General features: G+C 26.4%; 1 protein-coding gene across 1 annotated transcript in view; it reads left to right on the top strand.

The window, feature by feature from the left end:
• LOC119666476 (homeobox protein cut) overlaps positions 1–19025 on the top strand; it is an 83636-nt gene extending 64611 nt beyond the window's left edge. The window contains exons 6-7 of the mRNA XM_038075754.1: positions 15459–15852; positions 15933–19025. Of these exons, the coding sequence (XP_037931682.1) occupies positions 15459–15852; positions 15933–18867 (3329 nt within the window). The 3' untranslated portion in view covers positions 18868–19025. The remainder of the gene's footprint in view (positions 1–15458; positions 15853–15932) is intronic.
• Positions 19026–26124: the final 7099 nt, after the last annotated feature.

Genomic DNA, 26124 nt, shown 5'->3' with positions numbered 1-26124 from the left:
AGCAATTAACTCACAACAATCTTCCCCACCTTTAATTCTTCCTACCTTTGAAGTTATTATTTAAGTAAACTTTGTCGTACGAATTTGAAAAAAAAAAAATTATAAAAAAGGAGTTGCTCTCAAGCGTCAATGATTTTTTAATTGTTATTTTAATGAAACAAATGCAGCAGTTGAATTGAAAAATTTATTTGAAAAAAATTAAAAAAAAACCGGAGGAAATTGCTTTGGCGTATGCAGTGATGAATGCATAATTGGCGTTAATTTTTAAACGTTACAAGCAAAACGAATTCGAAGCATACTTCAGGGGGTTAATGACATTTTTCTCTCCCCTGGCATTCAAAATAAAGGATTTTTACAGATTTTTTAATGAAAAATACTTTAAGATCAAAGTAATAAGCAAATTTTATTAACGCATTGCAAATAATTCAATTTTGAATTTTGAAATGATGCAATTTGCATAAATGCAAGTCCTTAAAGCAATACCGGAGAAGAAAAATGCTAATTTGATTTCATTTTTTTATACATTTTTCATAAATGTTTATAACAAGAATAAAATAAAAAATAATTTATTTATAAATGTAGTTGGAAAGTTAATTTTATAGTCTAGAGAAAAATTAATTCACATCTTATCCTTATCTAATTTTTGCATTAAGTGACATATTTTTGACTCATATTCAAACATTATATGACATTGATGTTTGTTAATTTCAGTAAAGATTTTTAATATTAACTACAAAGTTGACCATTACAGGAGTGAATCGTCCTTAACCACGTCCAGTAGGCTTCGCCAGCCAACCCATTCAATTGCTTGCTGTCGCCAATTAATAGTACATAGTATCATTGGTCATCTAATTCAACCACCGAAGATGCGGACATCCTCTAACACCTTTTCCATTAGCACATATCGAATCAAACAGCTTTCTAGCCAGAACAATTTCTTACAATCTCACTCTTAACTCTGTCAACGTCGCGGTACAGTTCGTTCCATCTTATTCGATACTCGTTGTCAACGAGTAAGAGACCATAGATCTTCTGAAGAGTTTTTCTCTCGAATGTTTTCAATGCCTTCTCATCACTTGTAGTTATTGTGCAATCTTCTACTCCATATGGCGGGCGAGGTATGATAAGAGATTTGTACAACGTGATTTTTATTTGTCGACAGAAAGCTTTACTTTTCAGCTGCCTACTTGGTTTAAAGTACCACCTGTTGGCAAGAGTGACACCAAATAGACACAAGTAACTCTCTTCTAACACCTCCTTTTGAACGAATTCGAAGAATCAATACTTAAAATTATTATAATTACATTCTTGCACATAACTGTTACATTTAATATCAATTAGGGTTTATGAAAGTATTTAAGAAATGTACACATATATATAAATATTATACATGTTATGCATTTATATGACTAATCTCAAAAAAATAAAATAAATTCACTATAAATTGCATGTATCACTCATAAAATCTAGAATCAGTCATTAAATCGAAATATCTGCGAAGAAATATAAAAATTTATTTAACAAATCTTTAAAATCTTTAAAAATCTCAAAATTTATTGCAAGCTCTTATGATTAAAAACAATAAAAATAAAAATAAAAAAAAAACATTATTTTAATAAACCAATTTAAAAACAACAGAGGAATTTTAAAAAAAATAAATAAATTTACAACCGCATTAACACCAACAATTGACCTATCCCTGCCCACTTCTGTCAGTTTAACTCTTGTCGGGCATTTAATATGCACAGCATCCATATGCGCGCAGATACACAGAAGACATCATTTCGCTGATTTAAGTATGTAGCAATTTAAAGAGCTTTCATCTATAAATCTATAAATTTTAATATTTAGCTACAGATAAACTCATTTTATTTTATTTTATTTTAAACAATAAAAAAAATAAAAGTAAAATATATCGAAAATTGTCAACAAGCGACAGAAATTCTTCTACATTTCTTCATCTTGTATATTGTCATGGCGTTTCACGATCGTTTTTTACTTTATTTCATTTTATTTTGGTTTTATTTTGGTTTTGTTCTGTTCTGTTTTCAAACAAATGTATATGACATATACTCAAAACAGATATGCGAGTAAAGATATTTTTTCAAAAATATCTGTGAAATACATTTCGGCATGTAACGCATTTTTTATCGTACGAAGCAGACGAAGCTGTGAAAATTGAATGCGCTATGAAAACTTAAGATTTATTATAGTTAATGTTTTTTTTTATTTTCTTTTAATTTGAACTATTTTATGTTCTCTTTATTGTTTTAGTTTTTCATCTATTTATATTCCTAATATATATAGATATATATGTGTTTATTAATTTTTATTATTCTTAAGTATTTAACATCGATACTCTCTGTTGTTTTGACTAATTCCATTTCATTGTTTCCTTTAATTTATAAGGTAAGAGACATGTCTTGCAGCAGTAGATAATGTGATTTAATAGTAAAGTTATACAGGGTGTTAGAAGTTTTATATAAAACATTAAAAGACTTGGGTTAGTGGGAAAAAAATAAAAAATATTCCAACAAAAGAAGATTAACCAAACCGTCCTTAATACTCAAATAATGATTTGAAAATATTGTATTTTTTTATGTGTTTATACATAAGGGACAGAGCCATGAAGTTATAAGCGAAAATTAACAGGCTATCCTACTTACCACTATCTAATCTTAGAGTAATCACTCTCCGCATGGGGAGTTACGCATCTCTTAGATCAATCACTGAATAATCATGAAGCTTATAGGCAATACATAAATTAGTCAATGAGATGGATGGGACCTTGTAGTAAAAGTGCCCAGTTGCGCTGACTCAAAAAAAGGATCAACATATATATATATATGCATATAAGAAAATTTACTCTAATCTATTTTGAAGAGTATTATTCTTAGATCTCTTTCATTTGTAACTGTAAAAACAAAGTAGATAATGATGTTATGATATTAAATCTAAACTATATTATAGTTATTATTTACATTATAGTTATATATCATTATTATTATATTACTTATATATATACATATAAACATATATATATGTACATATACATATATATATGCACATATACATATATATATGCCAGAAAGCTTGGTGTCAAGATTGCACAAGATCGAAGCAGATGGAGGCAGGTTGTAAAGGAGGCCAAGATTCACACTAGGCTGTAGGGTCAAATAAGTAGAAGAATATATATATATATAAATAACATATATAGTATGTTATTAACTATAATATAAATGTCATCAATTTTTTTTTATTTTTTTATGCTATATGCTTTAAAAAAATTTAAAATCCTTTTATTCCATTTTATTAAGTTTTTCATTTAATTTTAGGTTCTTTTGTTATTAATTTTATAATTTTTTTATTTTAATTTATAAAGTTTTATATCATACTTTTTTACTATATTTTATTGTATTTGCTTCATTTTATTTAATTATTTTATTTTTTTTTTTAATTTTAACACCATTTTATTTTAATTGATAATATTTTACATCATATCTGTTGAAATTATTCTCATCATTCTTATACTTATCTCATTATTATTATTTTTTTTTTGTGTAATTGCTTTATGATTAATTTCACGTGCCAAATATAATTTATTTCATTTCTATTATTTTATATTACTATATTTTATTTTTTATTATATTATTAAACCTTTTTTTGTTTTTTAAAAATATTTCAATTGAGAAGAGTTAAACGATTTGCCCGTCTCCTGCTGAACTGTCCTTCTCCATGTTATTGCTGGTGTGTCTCTGCGCCTAATCCCCTGGGGGTTCCGAGTAAATGCAGCATGTGTGTCCAATCCAATCATACTTCTTTTTTCTTATCTCTTATAATGTTTGGTCCTACAGTCTTTGATAAAATATACGTACATGTCTGAAGCACTTTGCCCAATAATGACAATGTGTGACTTGGGTGATACACTGTTATATGTGTTCCGTCCAAACATGTGACTCTCGTCACATTAGAATACACTAAAATCAAGTCATTCTAGTGTGTTTATAAAACTAAATTTTGTAATCCAGTAAATCTAGGATTTACGTATAGTACGTCGTATATGTTTCCAATGTTACTTAGCCAGTTATCATATATAGTTCATATAGTTCATTAACTCTAAATTTCGTAGTTATCACTTAGTTATAACACCTTATTTAATTTATATATATTTAATATACTATATACTATAAGAAAGTATTTATAAGCAGACAGTTCTGCATGCACTAAATATCTTGATCCAATTTTCGAATATTTTTTATTTGAATTTTTTATTTTCCAAACTGTTGCCATTAAAATTCCACATTGAGCTGCGTAGGCGTAAATTCGAACAAATTTACTAGGTTATTGGCGACAACAATAATATTTTATTGCGGATATCTGACTGCTATATATATATATATGTATATAAATTTTTTTTTTATATTTTATTAAATATTAATTTTTTATGTAGAAAATTCATTGGCATATAAAAATTAATTTTGCGTTTTAATCAGAACATTTTTCTTCTCGCGTCTATTGTGTCTGTTCAAAGCATGTAAATGTTTAAATTTAAAATAAAATTTTGTTATATGTAAAATTTTATATATCTTTAAATTGCTGCATTTAATTTAAATAAACTTTTAATGTTTTCCCAATTAAAAATTTATAACTCACACGCAAATCATTTCGGTTTCAAACTCATTAAGCTGATACTAATAAAAACTTAGTTATGTATGCTGTTCCCCTTACCTTAGTACTTAATTTCATATATACATATCTACGTATATATATATGTGCATATATATATTGTTTATATTAGACCTTCTTAAGCTGACACATGTCATTCATAGATACATTTTGCAAGGCTCTAATTGTTTGGATGTACGTTTTTCACTGCAAATAACAAATGAAATTTTTCCTATTTTCCAATTGCATGCAGACAACATTTCCGTAGCGCTGAAAACTTTGTCTTCGACATTTGCAAATGATTTTTTTTTATATATATATTTTTTTTTAATTTGTATATATAAGCTAATTAGTTCGTAATTAAGTTCGTTTTTATTTTAATTTTTATTATTTTTTGTTTTTTTTTTTGAAATTTTTTTTTTCAAGCTTTGTGATTTGTTATAGTGAGGTTAAATGAGTTCATTCATAAGATAGAACGAAGTTTTACTTATAATATGTATGAAGGAATATATGCTTTAAATTCTGAAGAAGTACAAAGGAATATGATAATAATTACAACCCTATTTTTGTTAAATGTTTGTTAAAAAATATCTATTTTAAGATTTATTAAGTGATAGCATTAAATATAGTTCAACAGAGAAAATAAAAATAATAAAAATATTGCAAAAGACTTCATTTATCATTTATTTTTATATTAAACTCAATCAAATATATACATCCAAATAAAAATAAATTAAATATGCTGGTAATTTTTCTCAATATATATTAATATATTCATATTGCCAACATATATTTGACAACATAAAAATTAGTAGTTAAAAAATTTTTTTTAAAAAAAGTGCTGTTATATATATTATTCTTATTATCACATTCATTACATTACATATCCTAATTCCCTTCTTTATACTTCATATATATATTAACTTCTTCAACTGCAGTGATTGATATGCAAATAATTGCATTTCAATGCAATATGTTGATTTCATAAGATATTTAACCGCAAATCTAAATGAAAAGCTGTCAAACAACACTTTTGCACTTCACTTCGAAGTGCTTGAAAACTTCACTTTAAGAAATATGAATATAGCATAATTTTAAAATCCTTTTGACTATCAATAAATTGACTGTTTATGCTGATTAAAAAATCACGAAGGTTGTAATATAAATTTTTAGTTAAACAAAGACAGCTTTCTTTAAATAGAAAAATAATTGAAGAAAAACCCAGGACCGTAATCAGAAAATTAAGTTAAAATTTATTTATTTTATTTAATTTACATTATTTTAATAGTACTACATATAATCAAATACTTCAAAAAATACTGAAATATTATTAATATATTATTATATTTTTTACAATAATTAATTATTTAATATTAATTATTATTATTTTATATTTTATTATTTTGTTCATTTTCTTTTCATTAAATTTTATATTATGTCACTTTCACTAATAAGTACACATCTTTATTTAATAATTTTTATTAAGTGAGTCTATGAGAAGTACGTATTTACGCTAACATAGTAAGTCTTACTTGTCGAATTGACGCGTCTTATGACGAAAAGAAACTAGAATGGTTCTAACAGTAATGAAGAAGCAACAACAAAAATTTGATTAATTTATTAATCAACCAAATTTAAAAAAGTTTATATAAAATTAATTTTGAATATAAGCATATTTCTCTATCCTTCTCCCCTCTCTCTCCCCACTCTATCTCTTTCTCTCCTATCTATCTCTATCTCCCCTCTCTATCTATCTCCCCCTACCTCAATCTGTCTCTCACTTAATCCATCTTTTTTTCTTTCTGTCTCTCTCTCTCTGTCCGCCTCTCTCTCTCTCTCTCTCTCTCTCTTTCTCTCTCTCTCTGTCTGTCTGTCTGTCTCTCTTTCAGTCTGTCTGTCTCTCTCTTTTTTTTTTCTCTCTTTCTCTTTCACTCTCTCTGTCTGTCTCTCTCTACTCCTCTTATTTTTTAAAATCTATTACAATATTGAAACTATATCGTATTATTAAGGCAGTAGCGTTTTAATTCTATTTCTATTTTGGCTTTATTTATTTATCCAACTGGCACACTCGATCAAGAGTACATCTAAGTTTTGCATCCAATCGACTTGGTTCATAAAGAAAATTGTTTTAGGAAATTTTTTATTTGTAATCTTATATTAGTTTGTTCTTTTACTTACACTTGTTTTTGTTCATTATATGAGCAACTATATGATATGAGCAATTGACTTATCTTTTATTTTAGAAGCTTCTACCTATTTTTAAGATAATCGAATTGAGAGTTGGTAAGAATTACATATATACTCGAAAAATCGATTGGGAAAGTATAATTCGAGAGTAAGACGTATACTTCCTAAACTTATGGTCGATGGGTGTCCATGACTCTGCTAGTATCATTATAAATTAATGCTTGATTTTATTTAACATGAATTCAAAAAAAAATTTCTTCATTATCCAAGGTAAAGATAACCTTGACTGAGGTCCTTCAAAAATTTTAGCTTTCTTATTGCACAAATATTTTGGAATGAATAAATTAAATATTGAAAAAAAAACCAAAAAATTATTTATAAATTGAAACAGCCTTTGAAATACTTGAAACACCATTCAGTCATTCCTTTTGAACCAGCCTAGTATCTTTCACTGACATAACACATCCTTTGATATATTCGAAATTGAAAAATTGGTTTTTATTCCACATACTCGTATTCCTTGACTTAATATGTTTTTTTTTGTTTTTTTTTTTTAATTATTTCGTAAGAAAGCCAAGCCACACATGCAAATGTGAGTGCCTCAAAGAGACTTGATTGAATACGCTTCGTTTGCTAACATTTCATTGGGAAAAATATTCAAAGCAGTAAAGAAGGTGTAAATTGACACTTTTGATAATAATACCAACAACAACAACAACAACAACACGTACCTAGATACAGCATATATCTATGCAATGGGTTCGTTTGCATAATTCAAACTGCATTTGTTGGATAAATTTTTTTTTTCATAATTTTTAAACATAAAAAAAACGAAAGTTGAAAAAGAAATCAAATGCTTTGTGGCATGTGTTTTATTTGCGATTCAAAGTGATTTCTTTCAATGCTGTTGATATAGACAAGGACATTATAAGTACTACTTTTACTTTGTGTGGTTGGTGTTTACGAGAGACCTACACATACCAGAGTATGACAGACAGGCAGGCATTTTAATTAGAAATTTTGCAATTAATGAAAATTGCGTGTTTTTTCCAACCTTAGCACGTACATAATTTCTAAAGGATCTTTTGATAAATTCAAACGCTATTTGCATACTGATTTATTTATTAATATTTATATGGAGTTCATTATTTTTGCTATTACCTTAGCAATACCTCTGAATTGTGAGTTGTTGTGGGCTTTATCAAAATGCTATGCTTTTTTGCTTTTAAATACAAGAAAAGTTTGGACTTTTAATACAAAATGTTTGCTGTCATATGAATGTTTCTATAAAGAGTAAAGTTGAATTAATCTGATAAGTCTAGAAGAACATTGATGAGGCGATTCACTTAAAAAAGTAACATACAGACAATTTAGATACAATTTAGGTAGAATTTAGTGGTTGTCTATGGTTGTGATAAGACTGGAAAAACATTACTGAGGCAATTTACTTAAAAAAGTAACACATAATATAGTGGTTGTCTATGGTTCTGATAAGTCTAGAAGAGCATTACTGAGGCAATTCACTTAAAAAAGTAACAAAAGGTCAATTTAGATAGAATATTATGGTTGTATATAGTTCTGATAAGTCTAGAAAAACATTACTGAGACAATTCACTTAAAAAAGTAACAAAAAGACAATTTAGATAGAATATTATGGTTGTCTATGGTTCTGATAAGTCTGGAAGAACATTGATGAGGCGATTCACTTAAAAAAGTAACAAAAAGACTATTTAGGTAGAATATTATGGTTATCTATGGTTCTGATAAGTCTGGAAGAACATTGATGAGGCAATTCACTTAAAAAAGTAACATACAGACGATTTAGATAGAATTTAGGTAGAATTTAGTGATTGTCTATGGTTGTGATTAGTCTGGAAAATCATTGATGAGGCCTAAAGAAGTAGCAAAGACAATTATGTATATCTACCATTCTGCTATCATAAACACAATTGAGTTAGAATTACTTTAATTGATATAATTAAGTTAGTTACTATAAAGCAAAAGCACTTTGACTGAGTTATTGTTCAGCAATTGGAAATCTATATTTTTAAATTACATATATAAAAATAAATAAGAACTTATCTCATTTATAAAAAAATATTTTTTTCCAACAAAAATTACTTTCTGCCATCTCAAATTAAATGACATAAAAATTATTAAATTCCATTGAACTTTAATTTCGTATATTATACTATTGTTCTTTTGATTTATATCACCAAACTTTCTTCTCTTCTATTACTTTCGCCTCTAATCCAAGTTGAAGTTCATCAACTTAATCTACTTTACAGCTTAAACATTTGCAACAGTTAACTTAGTTCCTTGCTTTCTATACCTTTTTGGCAAATACTTCAACAAATGTCTAATCCTGTATGAGGCACTATTCCTCTTCACTGCACAAACAAAACAAACATTAAACTATTGTCAACACATAGTCACCATAACCTGCAACAAAAGTGTCAACTAGCACCGTTTTACTACAGTCTCCAGCTTACGATATTGGCTTGAGGGTCAAAATTTGAAAAAAAATGTTTACCATGTCATTGCAACAGAACCTTGCCTTACCTCACCTTACTTTACACTTGATCTCTCCCTACAACAGCAATCGTCATCGTCATAAATTCATTGTAGCATCCAAACGTAACCAGGAAGGAAGTATGCGGCTACAGCAATCACATTGAACTAACCACAAAACATTGAAGGAAACAAGGACAAAGCTGGCCAACAACACATTGCCATACAAAGTCCTATCAATGACTGCCTGAATGGCTCGTTTCAATACAATTCAATACGCTTCAATTGAATTCAATTTTTTCATCTTTTCATCTCTTCAAGTATCAAAAAAAAAGTATCTGATGATAAAATGCTGCTCCAATTGCCATTTGTCATTCATGTCCTGATTTCCGTTACTGCTCATTGCTTGTATGTACAGTTGCTTTGTTGGAAAAGTGTTTGCTCCTTTGGGAATCGATTATCCTTGCAATTGTAAAACGATTTTCTGTTATCGTTGTTTTTTTCGTTGATTACTTTTTACTATATCTTTTGTTTTTAACTCTTAATCAAATTTTTTTCATCGAACAATTCTTTTGAATATTTTCTTTTTTATTAAATTTTTTCATCAAATTTTTTTGTCAAATATCTAGTAAATATTTTGGCAAGTTTTACGTCTTCTATTTGCAATTTTTTTTTTTTGGAACAATTTTAACTCTTTAGTATGAAAATAAACGTGTTTACTTTGCAAATGGTTTCGAACACATCCGGATTGCATATCCTTTTGTATTTCGGACAAAAACAGCAGTGAAAAGCTTTATTTGATGTTGTTAATGTTGATATTGAATACGTCAATTAATGTAGAATAAATAAAAAATAAATAATAGAAATAAAAAAATCGCATGAATGCTGCAAGGATATATCGGAGGACAACGAGCAACCACTTGTGTGATTGTTCTGAATAAAATTGAATTTTTTTTTTATTTTGAAGTGGAAATTTTATTACTATTATTTATTTATTGTTTATTATTAATTTTGTTATTTATTTCTCATTTATTTGTTTGTATTATTTTTTATTAATTTTTGTTTAATACCTTTAGTATTTATTTATTTGTTATTGGTTTTTTATTTATTTATTTTTTATTTAATTATCATTTTTTTAATAAATGCTTTTTATTTATTTATTATTGTTTAAAATTCATTTTATACAAATTTTTTTATTTATTTATTATTTATTTTTTATTTAGTTATTGTTTAATTCTTATTATTTTGTTATTATATATTTTCTTATATTTATTTGTTCTTTTGTTATTTATTATTGATTTCTTCATTTGAATTTCTTGAAAACGGTGGGCTTCTTAGCGAAGATTGAAGATGCTGTATCTTGCCTACATCCCGGGACGTCATGGAGGAAAAAGACCATCCGGGTCGCGAACCGTTGTGGATTGCTCTTAGCTTCAGATGCTCCTCTTTGACCTTACCGGCAAGGGAGGCCCTACCAGTAGCTACGCTACCGCCGGCATCGCTCTCAGGATCATTGCACCCTACTAAGCCCCCTCGCCACGACAAGGCCACAATCCCCGAGAGAGTTTATTTATTTACTATTGCTTTATTATTTATTTATCACTAACTTTGTATGTATTTATTGATAACTTTTTTTTATTTATTATTTATATATGATTGAATTATTATTTATTTATTATTTATTGTTTTATTATTTACTTATTCAATATTTATTTATTACTTATTTTTTATTTATTTAATTTTTATTTATTATTTATTTATTACTTATTTTTTTATTTATTTAATTTTTATTTATTATTTATTTTCAATTTATTTTTTTTATTTATTTATTTTTTATCTATTTGTTATTGATTTATTACTTTTTTTTTATTTATTAATTATTTATTTGTTTTTATTTATTTATTTATTATTTATTTTTTTTTTATTAATTATTTATTCATTAGTTATTTATTATTGATTTACTATTATCTATTATATATTTATAAATTATTTATTGCTTATTTATAAATTAATTATTGCTTATTTATTATTTGCTTATTATAATTAATTTATTATTTATAATTATTTATTTAATGTTATTATTTATTAATCATACATTTAGTATTTACTAAATAGTTGTTCATTATTTATTTATTATTTTTTTATTTATTATATATTTATTTTTAATTTTTTAATCACTCAATTTTTATATATTATTTATTTTTTATTAAATTATTTTTTATTTATTCTTTGTTTATTTTTTACTGTTGATTTATTTTTTATTGCTAATTTACTAACATTTTATTAACTTTTTTTTATTTACTTGTTACTGTTATTTATTATTAACTACATTATATTATTCAAATATTTTGTATTGTATTTTGTATCTTTTAATTTTAATGGAGTTTTTATAATTTACTTGTTCATTTTAAAAAACAAAAAAAAACTTTCTTACATTAGACCCTTCTCTCTAAACTTATTATAAAGAAGTCATTAATGTTACTCCATGATCTTCGTATTTTTATAGTATTCTTTCTTGTGTACAGATCCTTGTACAGGACAAGGACAGGACTTGTACGGTACTTCTTATTACAAAGAAGCCATGCTTATGTCACTCCACAATCGCTACACCGAAACGAAAAAATGAATAATATGTTTTGTTCGCAATAATAATTCATAATAAATTTATATCAAATTTAATTTATAAATTTTATTTAATTTAATTATAAAGAAAGTCAAATAGTTTTCTTGAGCTTCCTATGAGATTAGCTATTATAATGCTATACTATAATATTAGAAGTTGATTTGTTTTATGCTTCTGGCACGTGCCATATGAATTATTCTTGATTTTTTCTTCCAATATGCATTTAAATGCTCTGTAGGGATGTAATCCTCACATTCCTCGTATATATACCAACAACTCATACTCGTTCATACAAAATTTCTAGTCTATCATTGCTGTAGTGTTTAGGTTTTTGATGGATTGTTTGCTTAGTGATGCATACGTTGTTGAGGTCGGCGGCTAAATTGCATGAGTGTACTTTTGTGGTGTTTTCCATTTGAATTTTGATTTGAAATTCTTTTTTTTTTGTTTTTTTTAATTTTACCGCTTTTCATACTCATTCATTCATGCAGTTTTTATTTTTGTCAAAACATATCGAATGAATTTGAATGAGTGTAAAAACCACTAATTCGCTTTGACGGTTTTGATTTGGGATTCGAATAAAATCAGAAAAAAATAAATCATAGATGAAAATTCCACAAATAGTGTTTGGATTACATGGCTAAGCAATCAAAGCTCAAAAAATGGAAAAATGGAAATATGGTAAATGGAAAAAATTCTACATAAATGCCAAAGAGACGAAACATAATTTTTTCCTTCCCGATGTGTGGAAATTGGTAGAAAATTGCGGATTGTTGACTGCATTGCATGCAAAATTTGTGTATTCATTTGGTTCGGTTTGGTTTGGTTTGATTTGTTGGTTGGATATGTTTTTGTTTTTGATTTAAATGGTGCATTAATTGTATTTTTTTTTAATTTTTTATATAATTTCAATTTTTTTTTTTTTGCAAAATTATTTTATGCGGAAAACATCGCTTTGGCAAGGTCAGCAGACATTTTCGTGCAGAGGAGGGGCGACGTAATAAAAATAAACGATTTCAAATCAATTTAAAATCAAAAAAAGCGAGAAATTTTATTAGCAGGCATGCAACCATTAAATTTAAATTGAGTTAAAAGCAAAAAGGAAATTAATCGTTTGATTCATTTAATTAATAATGTTATTCACATATTTTTCCATTTTACAAACATATTTAGTGAAAATTACAGTACAAGATTTTTAAGCCGCAATTGCATATAATTTTTGCAAAAGAGTCACGCCTTCAGAGCTATTTTTGTTATTGAAATTATTAAATAAATTATGCATTTTATATAAAAATTATTATCAATTAAAATTTGTATAAATTTAATTTTAAAGTTATCATTTAAAAATAAAAAATCTTGTTTTTTTAAATAGATATCAATAGAATCTTTTATTTTTTCTTTGTCAGTACTGTTATTTCTGTTATACAGATATTATTTTTGTGTTTCTCTTGTGTTTATATTTTATATTTAGTAATGTTTTTTGTTTTTTTTTTAAATTTAATCTTTTTTCTTATTTATTTGTTTGGTTTTTATTTTATACGTTTTTCTGTTTTCCCGCTTAATTTACAACCCACTTTTTGGTATTTTGAGTATTATATTCTGGACATGTACTATTAGTTAATATTATTAAACATATTATTTTTACGTTCACTAACTTCTTATTTTATAAATTTTTATATTTTATTTATTTTTATATTTTATATAAAAATATATAAAATAGGTATGTTATATGTATTTTTTTGCTTCAATTTATTTTGATTTTATTTTCAATTATTTAATTCCAAATTTAGCTTATTTATATATTTACTTAAATTTGATTTATTTCTAATTTTATTTAAATTCGTTTTGATTTTATTATTAATTTATTTAACTTAATTTTTTTTTTATATTAATTTTTATATTATTTTTAGTTTATTTTATTATTTCTATTTTATATTTATTTAAAATTATTTTATTTTTATTTAATTTTGATTTTATTTTATTTTTATATTATTTTTAGTATATTTTATTTTCTTTTTATGTTTTTTATTTTATTTTAATTTCGTTTTCATTTTATGTTTATATTAATATTTTTTATTTTAATTTATTTCATTTCATTTTAAATTATTTTATTTTAAGGAAATGGTAGAAAATTCATCCTAAGACCACTGATAATGAGTACTTGGCAATACCGAAACAGAGTTGTATAGTTAGCCAAATTTCAATAAATTAACTAAAATTTTTTTATATGTCTTTTCATTTCTATTCGAACTCTTCTAACTTTTAAATAGTTTCTTTTCGTCATGAAAAATAAACATTATTTTATTTAATATTATTTTATTTTATTTTTTGTTATTTTATTTTTTGTTATTTTATTTTTTGTTATTTTATTTTATTTTAGATTCTTCTATTTTATTTTATTTTATTTTATTTTATTTTTATATGAATATAGCTTATTTTCATTTTATTTCATCCTATTTTATTTTATTGTATCCTATTTTACTTTACTTTATTTTATTTTATTGTTTTTATTTTATTTTTATTTTCTTTGTTTTTCTTTAATTTATTTTATACTATTTATTATTTATTTATTATTATTTTTATACTATTTTATTCTGACTTTCATATTTTTTTTTTTTAATTTAAATTTTTTGTTTTTTTTTTTTAATTTTATTTTAATATTTTAATCTCTTACGTTTTTTTTTCATATTTTTTCTTTTTACTTGTATATTCTGGTTTTTCTTGGTTTTTTTCTATTATAAAATTTTATTGTCTCAAAATTAAAGAAGAAATGTACGCAAGCAGGAAAGCCTAAATTGTATTTTTATTGCCGATAATTTACGTCAATATAGAAATACTTCAAACTTCACTCCAAACCACTAAAATCAAATGAATTAAATGAACTCTGCCAAGAGTCGAAAGTTCTCTGATCTTTGATTTCATTTAAAAGCGCGGCTCAAAAAAAAAATTTCAAAAGCACTTTGAGGGCTAAGACATCAGAAGCCGGTAACGACTACTTTTATGACTTAATTTCCGAAGGTCATACTCATTGCCAAATGGTAGAACACAAAAAGGCAATCATTTCCTCTGCTATCAATAGGTCCAATAAATTCAATGGCCAAAGGCAGATTGGCAAATTGAGACGCTAAAAAGCACATCTCCTCTGTCAATTTGACGGCTACGTTGATGGAAATTTATTGCCAATGTGCAAATAAAATCATGCAAATCAAATCACGTCATTCACTTTCCACGAACTGCATAAGATCGCATACGCAACACAGAGATATCTGCAATACGTCAACCGGTGATACAAATTTCAGTCAAAAGTAAAAAACAACTATGATTATTGCTTGATTGGCAATAAGAATTCAAAATTTTATATCGCTTAATGGTTTATTTATGATCGCTACAAAAACACATCCCCTCTTCAACGATCTACCATATATATAATTTGCATCAAAGACTGATTACAATTTTTTTCTTGCAATTTCAGATTCTGGTCTACCGCCTTATGGTGGACGTGGTGAAGATTCAATGTCTGATGATCGTATCGCTCACATACTGAGCGAAGCCTCCACACTTATGAAGAACTCTACACCAAACGCCTTACAGCAGCAATTAAAAGATGAACAACAACGCCATTTACAGCAAGAGCAACATCGCCGTTCCGCACATGATGATACGCACAGCAATGAAGACTCCAAATCCCCTCATCAGACTTGTACTTCTCCCTTTTACAAGGATCAAATCAAACAGCAAGATGCTGCACATCATCAACAACAACAGCAACAACACCGCCTACGTCAAGACGAACTAACTCAAGACAAAATGGCAAGACTTTATCAAGAAATTATGTCACGTAATCCACATGGAAGCACTTTTCCAAGGTTTGTCACCTTTAATTCAATTTTATTTTTATTTAAATAATCTTTTCTATATTGAACAGTTATACTAAACCTAATCATAGTTTCTTGCTTTCGCCATTTTTCAGCGCTGCTAGCGGTATGCCGCCAGCTAATATGACCGGTAATGCATTCCCCGCCGCCGCTGCAATGGCTGCCGATGAAAATATACGTCTAGCTTTTGAACGTGAGATGGCCAAATTACAGCAACAACAACAAACGGCAGCTGGTAATATGCCAAACTTTCCAAATTTTTCCAGTTTAATGGCATTGCAACAACAAGTATTGAATGGCGTACAAGACTTAACACTCACCAAGGACGGCAAAGAGCTTAAAATGAATGGTCAACGTGTTTCAATGGATCACTCCAATTCCATGGACTCACAATCAGCCAGCAATAATGCCAATTCGAGCAGCGCAAATACCAAAGAACTGTCAGCTGCTGACGCTGAACGACTTTCTACTGGTTTCTCGCTACATTCACGTAAACCAGAAGGTGGTAGCCTTACTCCCGCACCACCACCATCGAGCAATGCTTCTGCACAAAATGTAAATTCTGCTGCGCCCAGCCCTTTGAGTAACTCCATCTTACCGCCCGCTATGACACCAAACGATGACTTCTCAGCTGCAGCTAGTCCTCTACAACGTATGGCTTCCATCACCAATTCACTTATCACACAACCTCCCGTTACACCGCATCACACACAACCACAACGACCCACCAAAGCCGTATTACCACCAATCACGCAACAGCAATTTGATATGTTCAACAATCTGAACACTGAAGATATTGTACGCCGCGTTAAGGAAGCACTATCTCAATATTCCATCTCACAACGCCTCTTCGGTGAATCCGTACTTGGCTTATCACAAGGTTCAGTTTCTGATTTGCTAGCACGTCCAAAACCATGGCACATGCTCACGCAAAAGGGACGCGAACCTTTCATACGAATGAAAATGTTTCTGGAAGATGAGAATGCCGTACATAAATTAGTCGCTAGCCAATATAAAATTGCACCCGAGAAACTGATGCGCACGGGTAGCTACAGTGGCAGCCCACAAATACCACAGGGTTTAGCTAACAAAATGCAAGCTTCCCTGCCAATGCAAAAAATGATGAATGAACTAAAATTACAGGAACCAGCTCAGGCACAACATATCATGCAACAAATGCAAGCGGCTGCTGCGATGTCAGCCGCTATGCAACAACAACAACAGCAACAAAGTCAACAACAAGCGGCTGCAGCAGTGCAAGCAGCACAAGCCGCCGCACAAGCTGCACAACATCACCAAAGCATGTTGCTTACTTCGCCCGGTCTACCACCACAACATGCAATCAGCCTGCCAGCCGCCAATGCAGGCTCCGTATCTGCTGCTGATAAAAAACCAATGATGATGCCTATACATTCACCACATCAGGCCAATGCAATGCGCAATATGCACCAACATATGTCACCGACCGTTTACGAAATGGCAGCACTTACACAAGATTTGGATACACAAGTAATCACTACAAAAATCAAGGAAGCGTTACTTGCCAATAATATAGGACAGAAAATTTTTGGTGAAGCTGTACTTGGTCTATCACAGGGTTCAGTTTCAGAGTTGCTTAGCAAACCAAAACCTTGGCATATGCTATCCATTAAAGGACGCGAACCCTTCATTAGAATGCAATTGTGGCTATCCGATGCTAATAATGTAGAGCGCTTACAACTTCTAAAAAACGAACGACGCGAAGCAAGCAAACGCCGTCGTTCTACAGGCCCAAATCAGCAAGACAATAGCTCAGATACTTCCAGTAATGATACAAATGACTTCTATACTAGTAGCCCAGGACCTGGCTCTGTTGGTTCTTCTGTAAGCGGCGCACCACCAAATAAAAAACAACGCGTACTTTTCTCCGAAGAACAGAAGGAAGCATTACGTATTGCATTTGCTTTAGATCCCTATCCAAATGTGGGTACGATTGAATTCTTAGCCAACGAATTAGGACTTGCTACACGTACTATCACCAATTGGTTCCACAATCATCGCATGCGTCTTAAGCAGCAAGTACCACATGGACAACCTGGTGCCGAGAATCCAATACCAAGCCGTGAGAACACTAATTCCACACCATTCGATCCCGTCCAGTTTCGCATACTACTACAACAACGACTGCTTGAAATTCACAAAGAACGCATGGGTATTAGTGGACCACCAATACCATACCCACCTTATTTTGCAGCAGCTGCTTTACTGGGACGTAGCTTAGCTGGCATGCCTGGCGCTGCGGCTGGTGCAGGTGGTGAACCTGATTTGCAAGCACTTAATCAAGCTTTCAAAGAACAAATGAGTGGACTTGACTTGACAATGAGCGCCTTAAAACGCGAACGTACCGATGATTATGAAGACGATATGGATGAGAATCACTTGAGTGATAATGAATCTCTCGATGGTGGTGATGGTGATGATAAGTGTAGTGACTACAAAGAAACGCCACGCTCTTCTCTAGCTGGTGGGTATTTGGGCGCCAATGTGCGTAGTTCCAGACGCAAACCAGCAGCACCGCAATGGGTAAATCCAGCTGGTGCAGTAACTACACCAGGCGCTGCTGCTGCTACTGCTAGTGAAGGTGACCGTATTATCAATGGAGTCTGTGTCATGCAATCTCAATCAAATGAATTTAAACACGGTGACGAAGCAACAAGTGAGCGTGTGCATCAAAGTAATGAAGCTGAAAAGCTTAGTGCGGCACATGAAGACGACACGGCCGGCGGAAGCGAAGTCGATCATGATCACTTAGAAATCGATCAACGCTTTATGGAACCTGAAGTGCGAATTAAACAGGAGAAAGAAGACTGTGAAAGCGACACCGAGGGCACAGCGGCGACAGCTGTGAGTAAGGGCAATCTAAGTGAGGAGCAGTTGAAAATGGTGAGTGAAGACAAACTACGCATGTTGCGTATGAGCCGCATGAGCAACGATGAAGACACGCCGCAACCAACGTGGAACTACTAAAGCTGAAATGAGTACTATGTGAGCGAATGGGGAGGATGTCCGGCTATTGCGACATGTGGCAGTGCTGTGCACACTACAAAAAACGTTCAAGTTTTTTTTAATTGTGATTGGGTTGATTTCAAATATTGTACACTGCATAAAATGTAAATAAACTAAGTAAAAACATTGAGTATTAATTTTTTTATGTTATTGTAAAGACTGTAAACGTAATTTTTTATCTTTTGCTTTATTTTATGTATTATTTATGTTTTGTAAATATTATTGCTCTATATGTATAACTTGTAAATATGAATTTTTTCTTATAAAAATTATTGTTTAACTTCCTTTTGATCTCAAAAGTATTGAAAAAAATATTAAAATAACATTTTTCTAACATTTAAAATAAACATAAACCAGAAACCAAAAAATCTTAAGAGTTTAAATTAAAAATAATAGATATTAAATATAAAAAATATAAAGGAAGACATTAAAAAGAATGAAATCATATAAAGAAGGTAGTTAAATAAAATTTTATCTATTTTTATTTCAAAAAAGTATTGCAAAATTTTGAAGAAAGTAAATTGTAAATTTACATTATTATTAAAATAATTAATTAAATAAATAAAAAATTGATACATTATTAAACAATATAAATTATAAATAATTGAAAATTCCAAAAAAATATTTCTTGCCCTTACATATTTTTAAAATTCAGCAAAAAATTTTTATTAAATAATTATTAGCATATGTAGTATAATTTTTCTTAAGAATTAATTAGTTATAAAAACTTTAAAATTAAAATGGAATAAAATTTTTTAGAATATAACAAATACACAGCATATCGTATTAAGAATTAAAAAACATTAATTTTTTTATTAAAAATTGCAAATAATTTCTCATAATTTTAATAAATCCACTGTTTTCCTAATTAGTATATATAAAAGTAAATTATAATAATTTAGACATTTGAAATATTAAATAAATTGAAACAAATTAAATGTTAGCTTAAGAAATTCTAAATTCATTTTTTAATTTTTCTGTTTTGTATATAAAAAATCACAACAAAAGTGCAGTTGAATTAAAACCATAAAATGTTTTTAAAAAATAGTTTAAGGAGTTGTGTTGAATTTTTAATTATTCTATTATTAAAAAATTTATTTGTTACTTATTAAGCAATTTTAAAAATATTTTAATGTTTATTTTCTAATTAAAAAATTTTTTATATATAAGAATTTACGATGCATTTCTTCATTCGCTTTAGTTAAAACTTAGTTTTAAATAAAAAAATAATTTTTAATTAAATTCAATTTAATAGTTTCTAGATTTTTTTTAATGTAAAAATAAAAATAAATCAATAAATACAATAATTACAAGTAAAAATATATAATTTGCATTTTAAATAAAAATGTTTTGTTAATTATATATACATATATAAATCAATATATATATGAATAGTATATATAATATATAAATACAAAATATGTGTTAACGAATTATGCATATATAAATTACAGCAGGGGAACTAAATCCTCGCATATATAAAAATAAAATCAATAATAAATACAACTTTTAAAATTAAGTAATTTATTATAGTTGTAGTATATTATTACATACATATATATACATACATATATATATATAAATACAAGTAATGATTTGTATATTAAATAATTTTTTTCTTAGCTTAGCATACATAAAAACGTGTTATTTAGGTTTTAGCCTATAAAAATAAATGAAATAAATTATTATATATAATTTATTTCAAAATTTAAATACTTTTTAGTTATAAAATTAAGAAAATAGTAATAACAATACGTAAGCAAACATTTGAATAAAACGTGAAACAATAAATTTTAAACAAAATTCAAAATTGCATTTTTTCTTTATTTCTCACTTTTATTTTAATTGAATAAATTTGCAAACCTAATAAGAATATAACGATATTTATATAAAAAATTATAAATAAAGCAGTTTTAAATTAATATGAATTTAAATATATTATTCTGAGAATACTTCTTTGTATGTACAGCATTTTAATTTAATTTTTCTTCAATATGTTATGTATATGTTATTTTATATTACTATTTTATATATATATAAAGGTAATATATATATATATATAGAAAAATGACTATTCTCCAATCTTATATGTACGTTCTCTATAGGCGATGTTAAACCAAAATTTAACTAATACTATTTATAAGTGTAGCCAGTGAGCGAGACAGGCTGGACCCAAGGAAAAATTTTTGAAATCAAAATTGGAATAATATTACATATATTATTTATTAATATTTATGTTATTAATTTAATAATAATATATTATTCCACTATCGTTAATTTTGTTTCAATAAAGTTTTGTTCAATATCTATCATTAAATATACTCAAAGAAATTCTTTACCTATTAAAACCGAGAAACTATTTTTAAACACTGCACAAGCCAATATGTACACATAATTCACAGTTAGGGTCTTTATAACAACACAGTCCTTTCTTTTATTGAAAAAAAATTTCTTTAAAAACATCAAAATTTTATACTAAACAACTGTTGTTTCTGAACCTATACGATGCTTATCCTTTTCGAAGACCGCAATATCTACTAATAAATTAGTAGGTTGTTCTCTCTATTCAAAACAAATTGACTTATAAATTTTAAAATACATCAATTAAAAGTTTTATTAATGAATTTAAAAATACTGGTTCCTCACCGTTGATCATTATATAGTAATGAACAATTTTGAATAAACCAAGTACAACATTTTTAAATTAATTTCTATAAAAAATTTTGTTTACTAATTTCTTTTAATTTTAAATCTATCTGGCTTCCTTATAATTAAAAGAGTATTTAAGAATAAATAATTTTTTGATAAGTAATCATTTTATTTATTGTTCAATTTCTGCTCCAAATTGTTTTAAAAAATAAATAAATGATATCAGTTATATATAAAAATATTGTTAATTTTAAAAGCAAAAAAAAAAACAATGAAATAAAAATGTTTCAAAAAAAAAAAATTTAATAACATATTACATATATATTATGGAACAAAATATTAATGAAAAATACAAGGTGCTAGCTGTAAAATTCTTAAAATATGAACTATATTGAAAACATATATCCATTAAACACAAAATTTCTATTAAAACCTAAAAATAAAATAAAATAATTTATTTATTCATAACAATTAAAGGATTTACTTTGTAATTTTGGTATTAAAATTAATATAGAAATATTATTTTTTTATATTATTTAAACTCTATTTTATTTTATCGAATTTTACTTTTAATTTATTTTAATTTATTTTTATTTTTTTTAACTTATTTTATTTTATTTGATTAATTTTTTTGACTATATTTTATTTTATTATTATGTTGAAGCTACTTGAGTCAGTGCACTTGAGCACTTTTACTCTCTATTAACTCGGGGTATCTTTGAAAACCCTCTTTACGCCTTGATTGGATTATTAGTTATCATTTAATCAGACTAAGCAATATTTTATTTTATTTTATTTTATTCTATTCTATTCTATTCTATTTTATTTTATTTTATTTTATTTTATTTTATTCTATTTTATTTTATTTTATTCTATTCTATTTTATTTTGCTGTGTTCTATTTTATTGTATTGTATTTTATTTTATATTATTTTATATTATTATATTGTATTTTTAACTAAATTTTATTTTATTTAATTCTATTTCACTTTATTTCATTTTATTCTATTTTAGTTTGCTATGTTCTATTTTATTTTATTGTATTTTATCTTATTTTATTTCAAATTATTTTATTTTATTACATTATATTGTTTTTTTTTTTCATTGTATTTTATATTATTTCATTTTATTTTATGTTATTTTATTTCATTTTATTTTATACTATTTTATTTTATTTCATTTCCTTGTATTTTATTTCATTGTCTTTTATTTTAATTTATTTTATTTTGTTTTAGTTTAGTTTATTTTATTTCATTTTATTTTATTTTCCTTAATTCATTACTAATGCATTCCATTTGATTTTTTTTTTTAATTATATTTATATAATTTTATCATTTTTTTTTTAATTACTTTATGGTTACTTTATTTTATTATATTTTATTTATTTTATTTATTACTTAGTTTTATTTTTTTTCGCATTTTATATATTTATATCATATGTAATATTGGGATGAAACAAATTTATCTTAATATGTATTGTTTATGGACTATTAAGATAATAAATTGTAAATATTAAACAATTTTACATTACAAATTTAATTCGAATATACGTAATTAAAATTTAAACAAATCATAGATATATATAGAAACTCAGTATAAGATTATAAAGAAAATCAAAACATTGAAGTAATTTTGTACAGAATATTTAAAATATTGGGAAAAAAATAAAAAAAAATTAATAAAAAAAAATTAATAAAAAAAACACATTAATTAAAAAAAATAAATGATAAAAATTATAATATATCACACATTTCAAAATAATAATAAAATAATATACATCCTTCCATTTCTGAACTAAATCGCAACATAAAATTGTTGAAAAATTAAACACTTTTTGTACTTCCAAAATTAAAAAAAAATTAAAGCAAAATTGAAAATTTTAACAAAACAAAAAAAATTAAATAATAAATTTTAAATAATTAAAATGATAAAAATAAACAGAAAAAAAATTATAATGAATTTACAAACTTAAGCCAGCGTGATATAAATAATCTCTTTTATTATATAAACACACTATATACATATAAATATTTATATATAAATATAGATATGTAATTATAAATAATGTATATATTAACTCACAATATGTTTATTTTACATACCTTAGTATACATACGTATGTCAAGTACATATTTCAATTTATATATAAAATTATATACTTATATAAAGTATATAACATCAGAAACGATATAGTAGAATTTAAAATAATTCAATTTTTATTTTAAATTATTTTAAACCATTTTTAACACTTAAGTAAAGTCAAAAAATCGACACGAATCTATAAAAACAGACCATATCAAACGTATTTAAATTGAATTTTATATATGATAATTAAAAAATATTAAATAAATCAATTTTATATTTTATTGTTAAATGAGAGTATTAAAAATAAACAAAACAAATAGCTGAAAAAATTAATTTAACAATATTATTTTGTGTTAAAATCCGCCCAGAAGTGAATTTGTTTTTAGCTAAGAACAAAAAAATAAAAAAAAATACAGTATTGATTTATTATATACAGAAACGTTTTAATATTAATACAAGTTTTATTTTTTAAATTATCATTTCGTATTTAATATATTTTAAATATTTTTTTATTAGCAAATTATAATAACCAAAACTTAAATATTCAGAAAAATTAAAAAAAATAATTAATAAATGAAATTATTAAAAATATTTGGCAAACAAAAATTAAAAAATAATTTTGTTATTATAAAAGTAACAATAAAAAAAAATTTCATAACCAAAAGAAAAAAAATTAGGCATACTGTAGTGTTTCTTGTAAAGATTAGTATATAAAACAATAATAATATAATAAACTTGATAAGTCGTCATATATTTATTTCATTATTTTTCATTAATTCTACAATTAAAACATATTTGTATTAATTTTTAATTATAATTAAAAAAATTATTAACTAATTATAGGACATATTTCTGAAGATTTATTTAGAATGATGAAGGAAAATCAAATGGAACGATAAAAATATATAATTAAAAGAATACATATTAGCATTATATTATACAATATTAACACAAAATCAATACATGAAAATGTGAAATAAAATCAAATTATTATATATATATATATATATTATATATAAATAAAATTTAAAAACAATAAATTACTGTATTGAATTAAACAGAAAATTAAACAAATTTTTTTTAATTCAAAAAAGAAAAAATTAATTGTCACCATAAAGATATATTATTACAATGGATCTACACTCAAACCATAAGTTCATTATTTTGTCTCCCTTCTGCTAGTTAAGTAATTAGGTAAAGCTAGTTAACCAGAGAGGACGACGCATAGACCTGAGAGATTAATAACAATACCAGATTAGAGTCCGTAATGACAACTAATGACGGTACACATATCGAATTTTGAAAGATTATTCACTTCTACATCAAAATAGGTTTCTCCAGTGAATAATAAAAACTTAAATTAAGTTTTTACGAGAGCCGGATAGAAACAAAGAAAATATAGAGTTTTTTAATCGGATTCATATAAAGCCCATATTCACATGTTGCAACTAAATAATACCTGGTTAAGACACCAAATAGCGGTCTGCAATACTTTTGAACATTCGACAACACAACCGATTTGTTATATTTTTAGTCAAATATTCAAAAGTTTGACTACAATCCTGTTAACTTTTTAGGTACTTAAGTGATGTCACCTGTCTTTTACATGCTTACATATATTATTATCTAGTTATCTGTATTTATCAAAAAGAGACCTATATACTTCGCTTATTTGGTCCCATACTAAGTTAGCAATTTCTTCAATAATTTTGATTCCCTCTGGGCCGTTTTAGTCAGAACCCTTTTTAATGGTCTGCGTATATAACGCATAGGATTTAAGTAATCCGCTTCGATGGTTCTCTGCAAGGTGAAATTAAACCACGCGTCTTTCGCCTTTTTCAAAGTATACTCGTCTAATTGTCTGTATATATTACAGTCTAAGTTACCCACATATGGTGTGGAAGGTGAGCGGAAATTGTAGCAATAGTGTCAATCATTTTATATCCCTCAGTTCCTAAGTACTTCACTTACATGATATGCAAGGGTAACACCAATGCTAGCCATATCGCCAATCATTTTGTATCTCTCTCCCTGCATTTATGGTCTCCCTGCATTATTGATCATTTTTGAAATATGCGTAGTATAAAAATATTGCTCTAATGATCAATTATATCTAATGGGGAACGATGTTTGAAAGTATGTTCCAGTTTTGATCTTATTGTGTAACACTTCTCTATATAATTAATCAACAATACGCACTTGTCATCCCAAAACAATAGTATACCTATATAATTCGCATGGGTGACAAAATAGTCTTCCTCTTTGTCTTGGCTAGACTCATTATGCCTTTTTATTTTGCCGTGTGGATTATTCTTTGATCACCTGGTTATAATGGTCGACATACGTTTCATCAAGAGTTGCTTATATCATTCATTATCAGACCCATTTTTTATTTTTGTACGGAGTGAAGATTTAAAAATGCCTATCGCATCGTCACTATATCCTCAGAATAGTGGTATGCCCGATTTGCACGAACTAAGAATAG

Source organism: Teleopsis dalmanni, chromosome 1 (genome assembly GCF_002237135.1).
Source record: "Teleopsis dalmanni isolate 2A chromosome 1, ASM223713v2, whole genome shotgun sequence".
In the NCBI taxonomy this organism is placed as follows: domain Eukaryota; kingdom Metazoa; phylum Arthropoda; class Insecta; order Diptera; family Diopsidae; genus Teleopsis; species Teleopsis dalmanni.
This window is presented reverse-complemented; position numbering and strand designations above follow the sequence as displayed.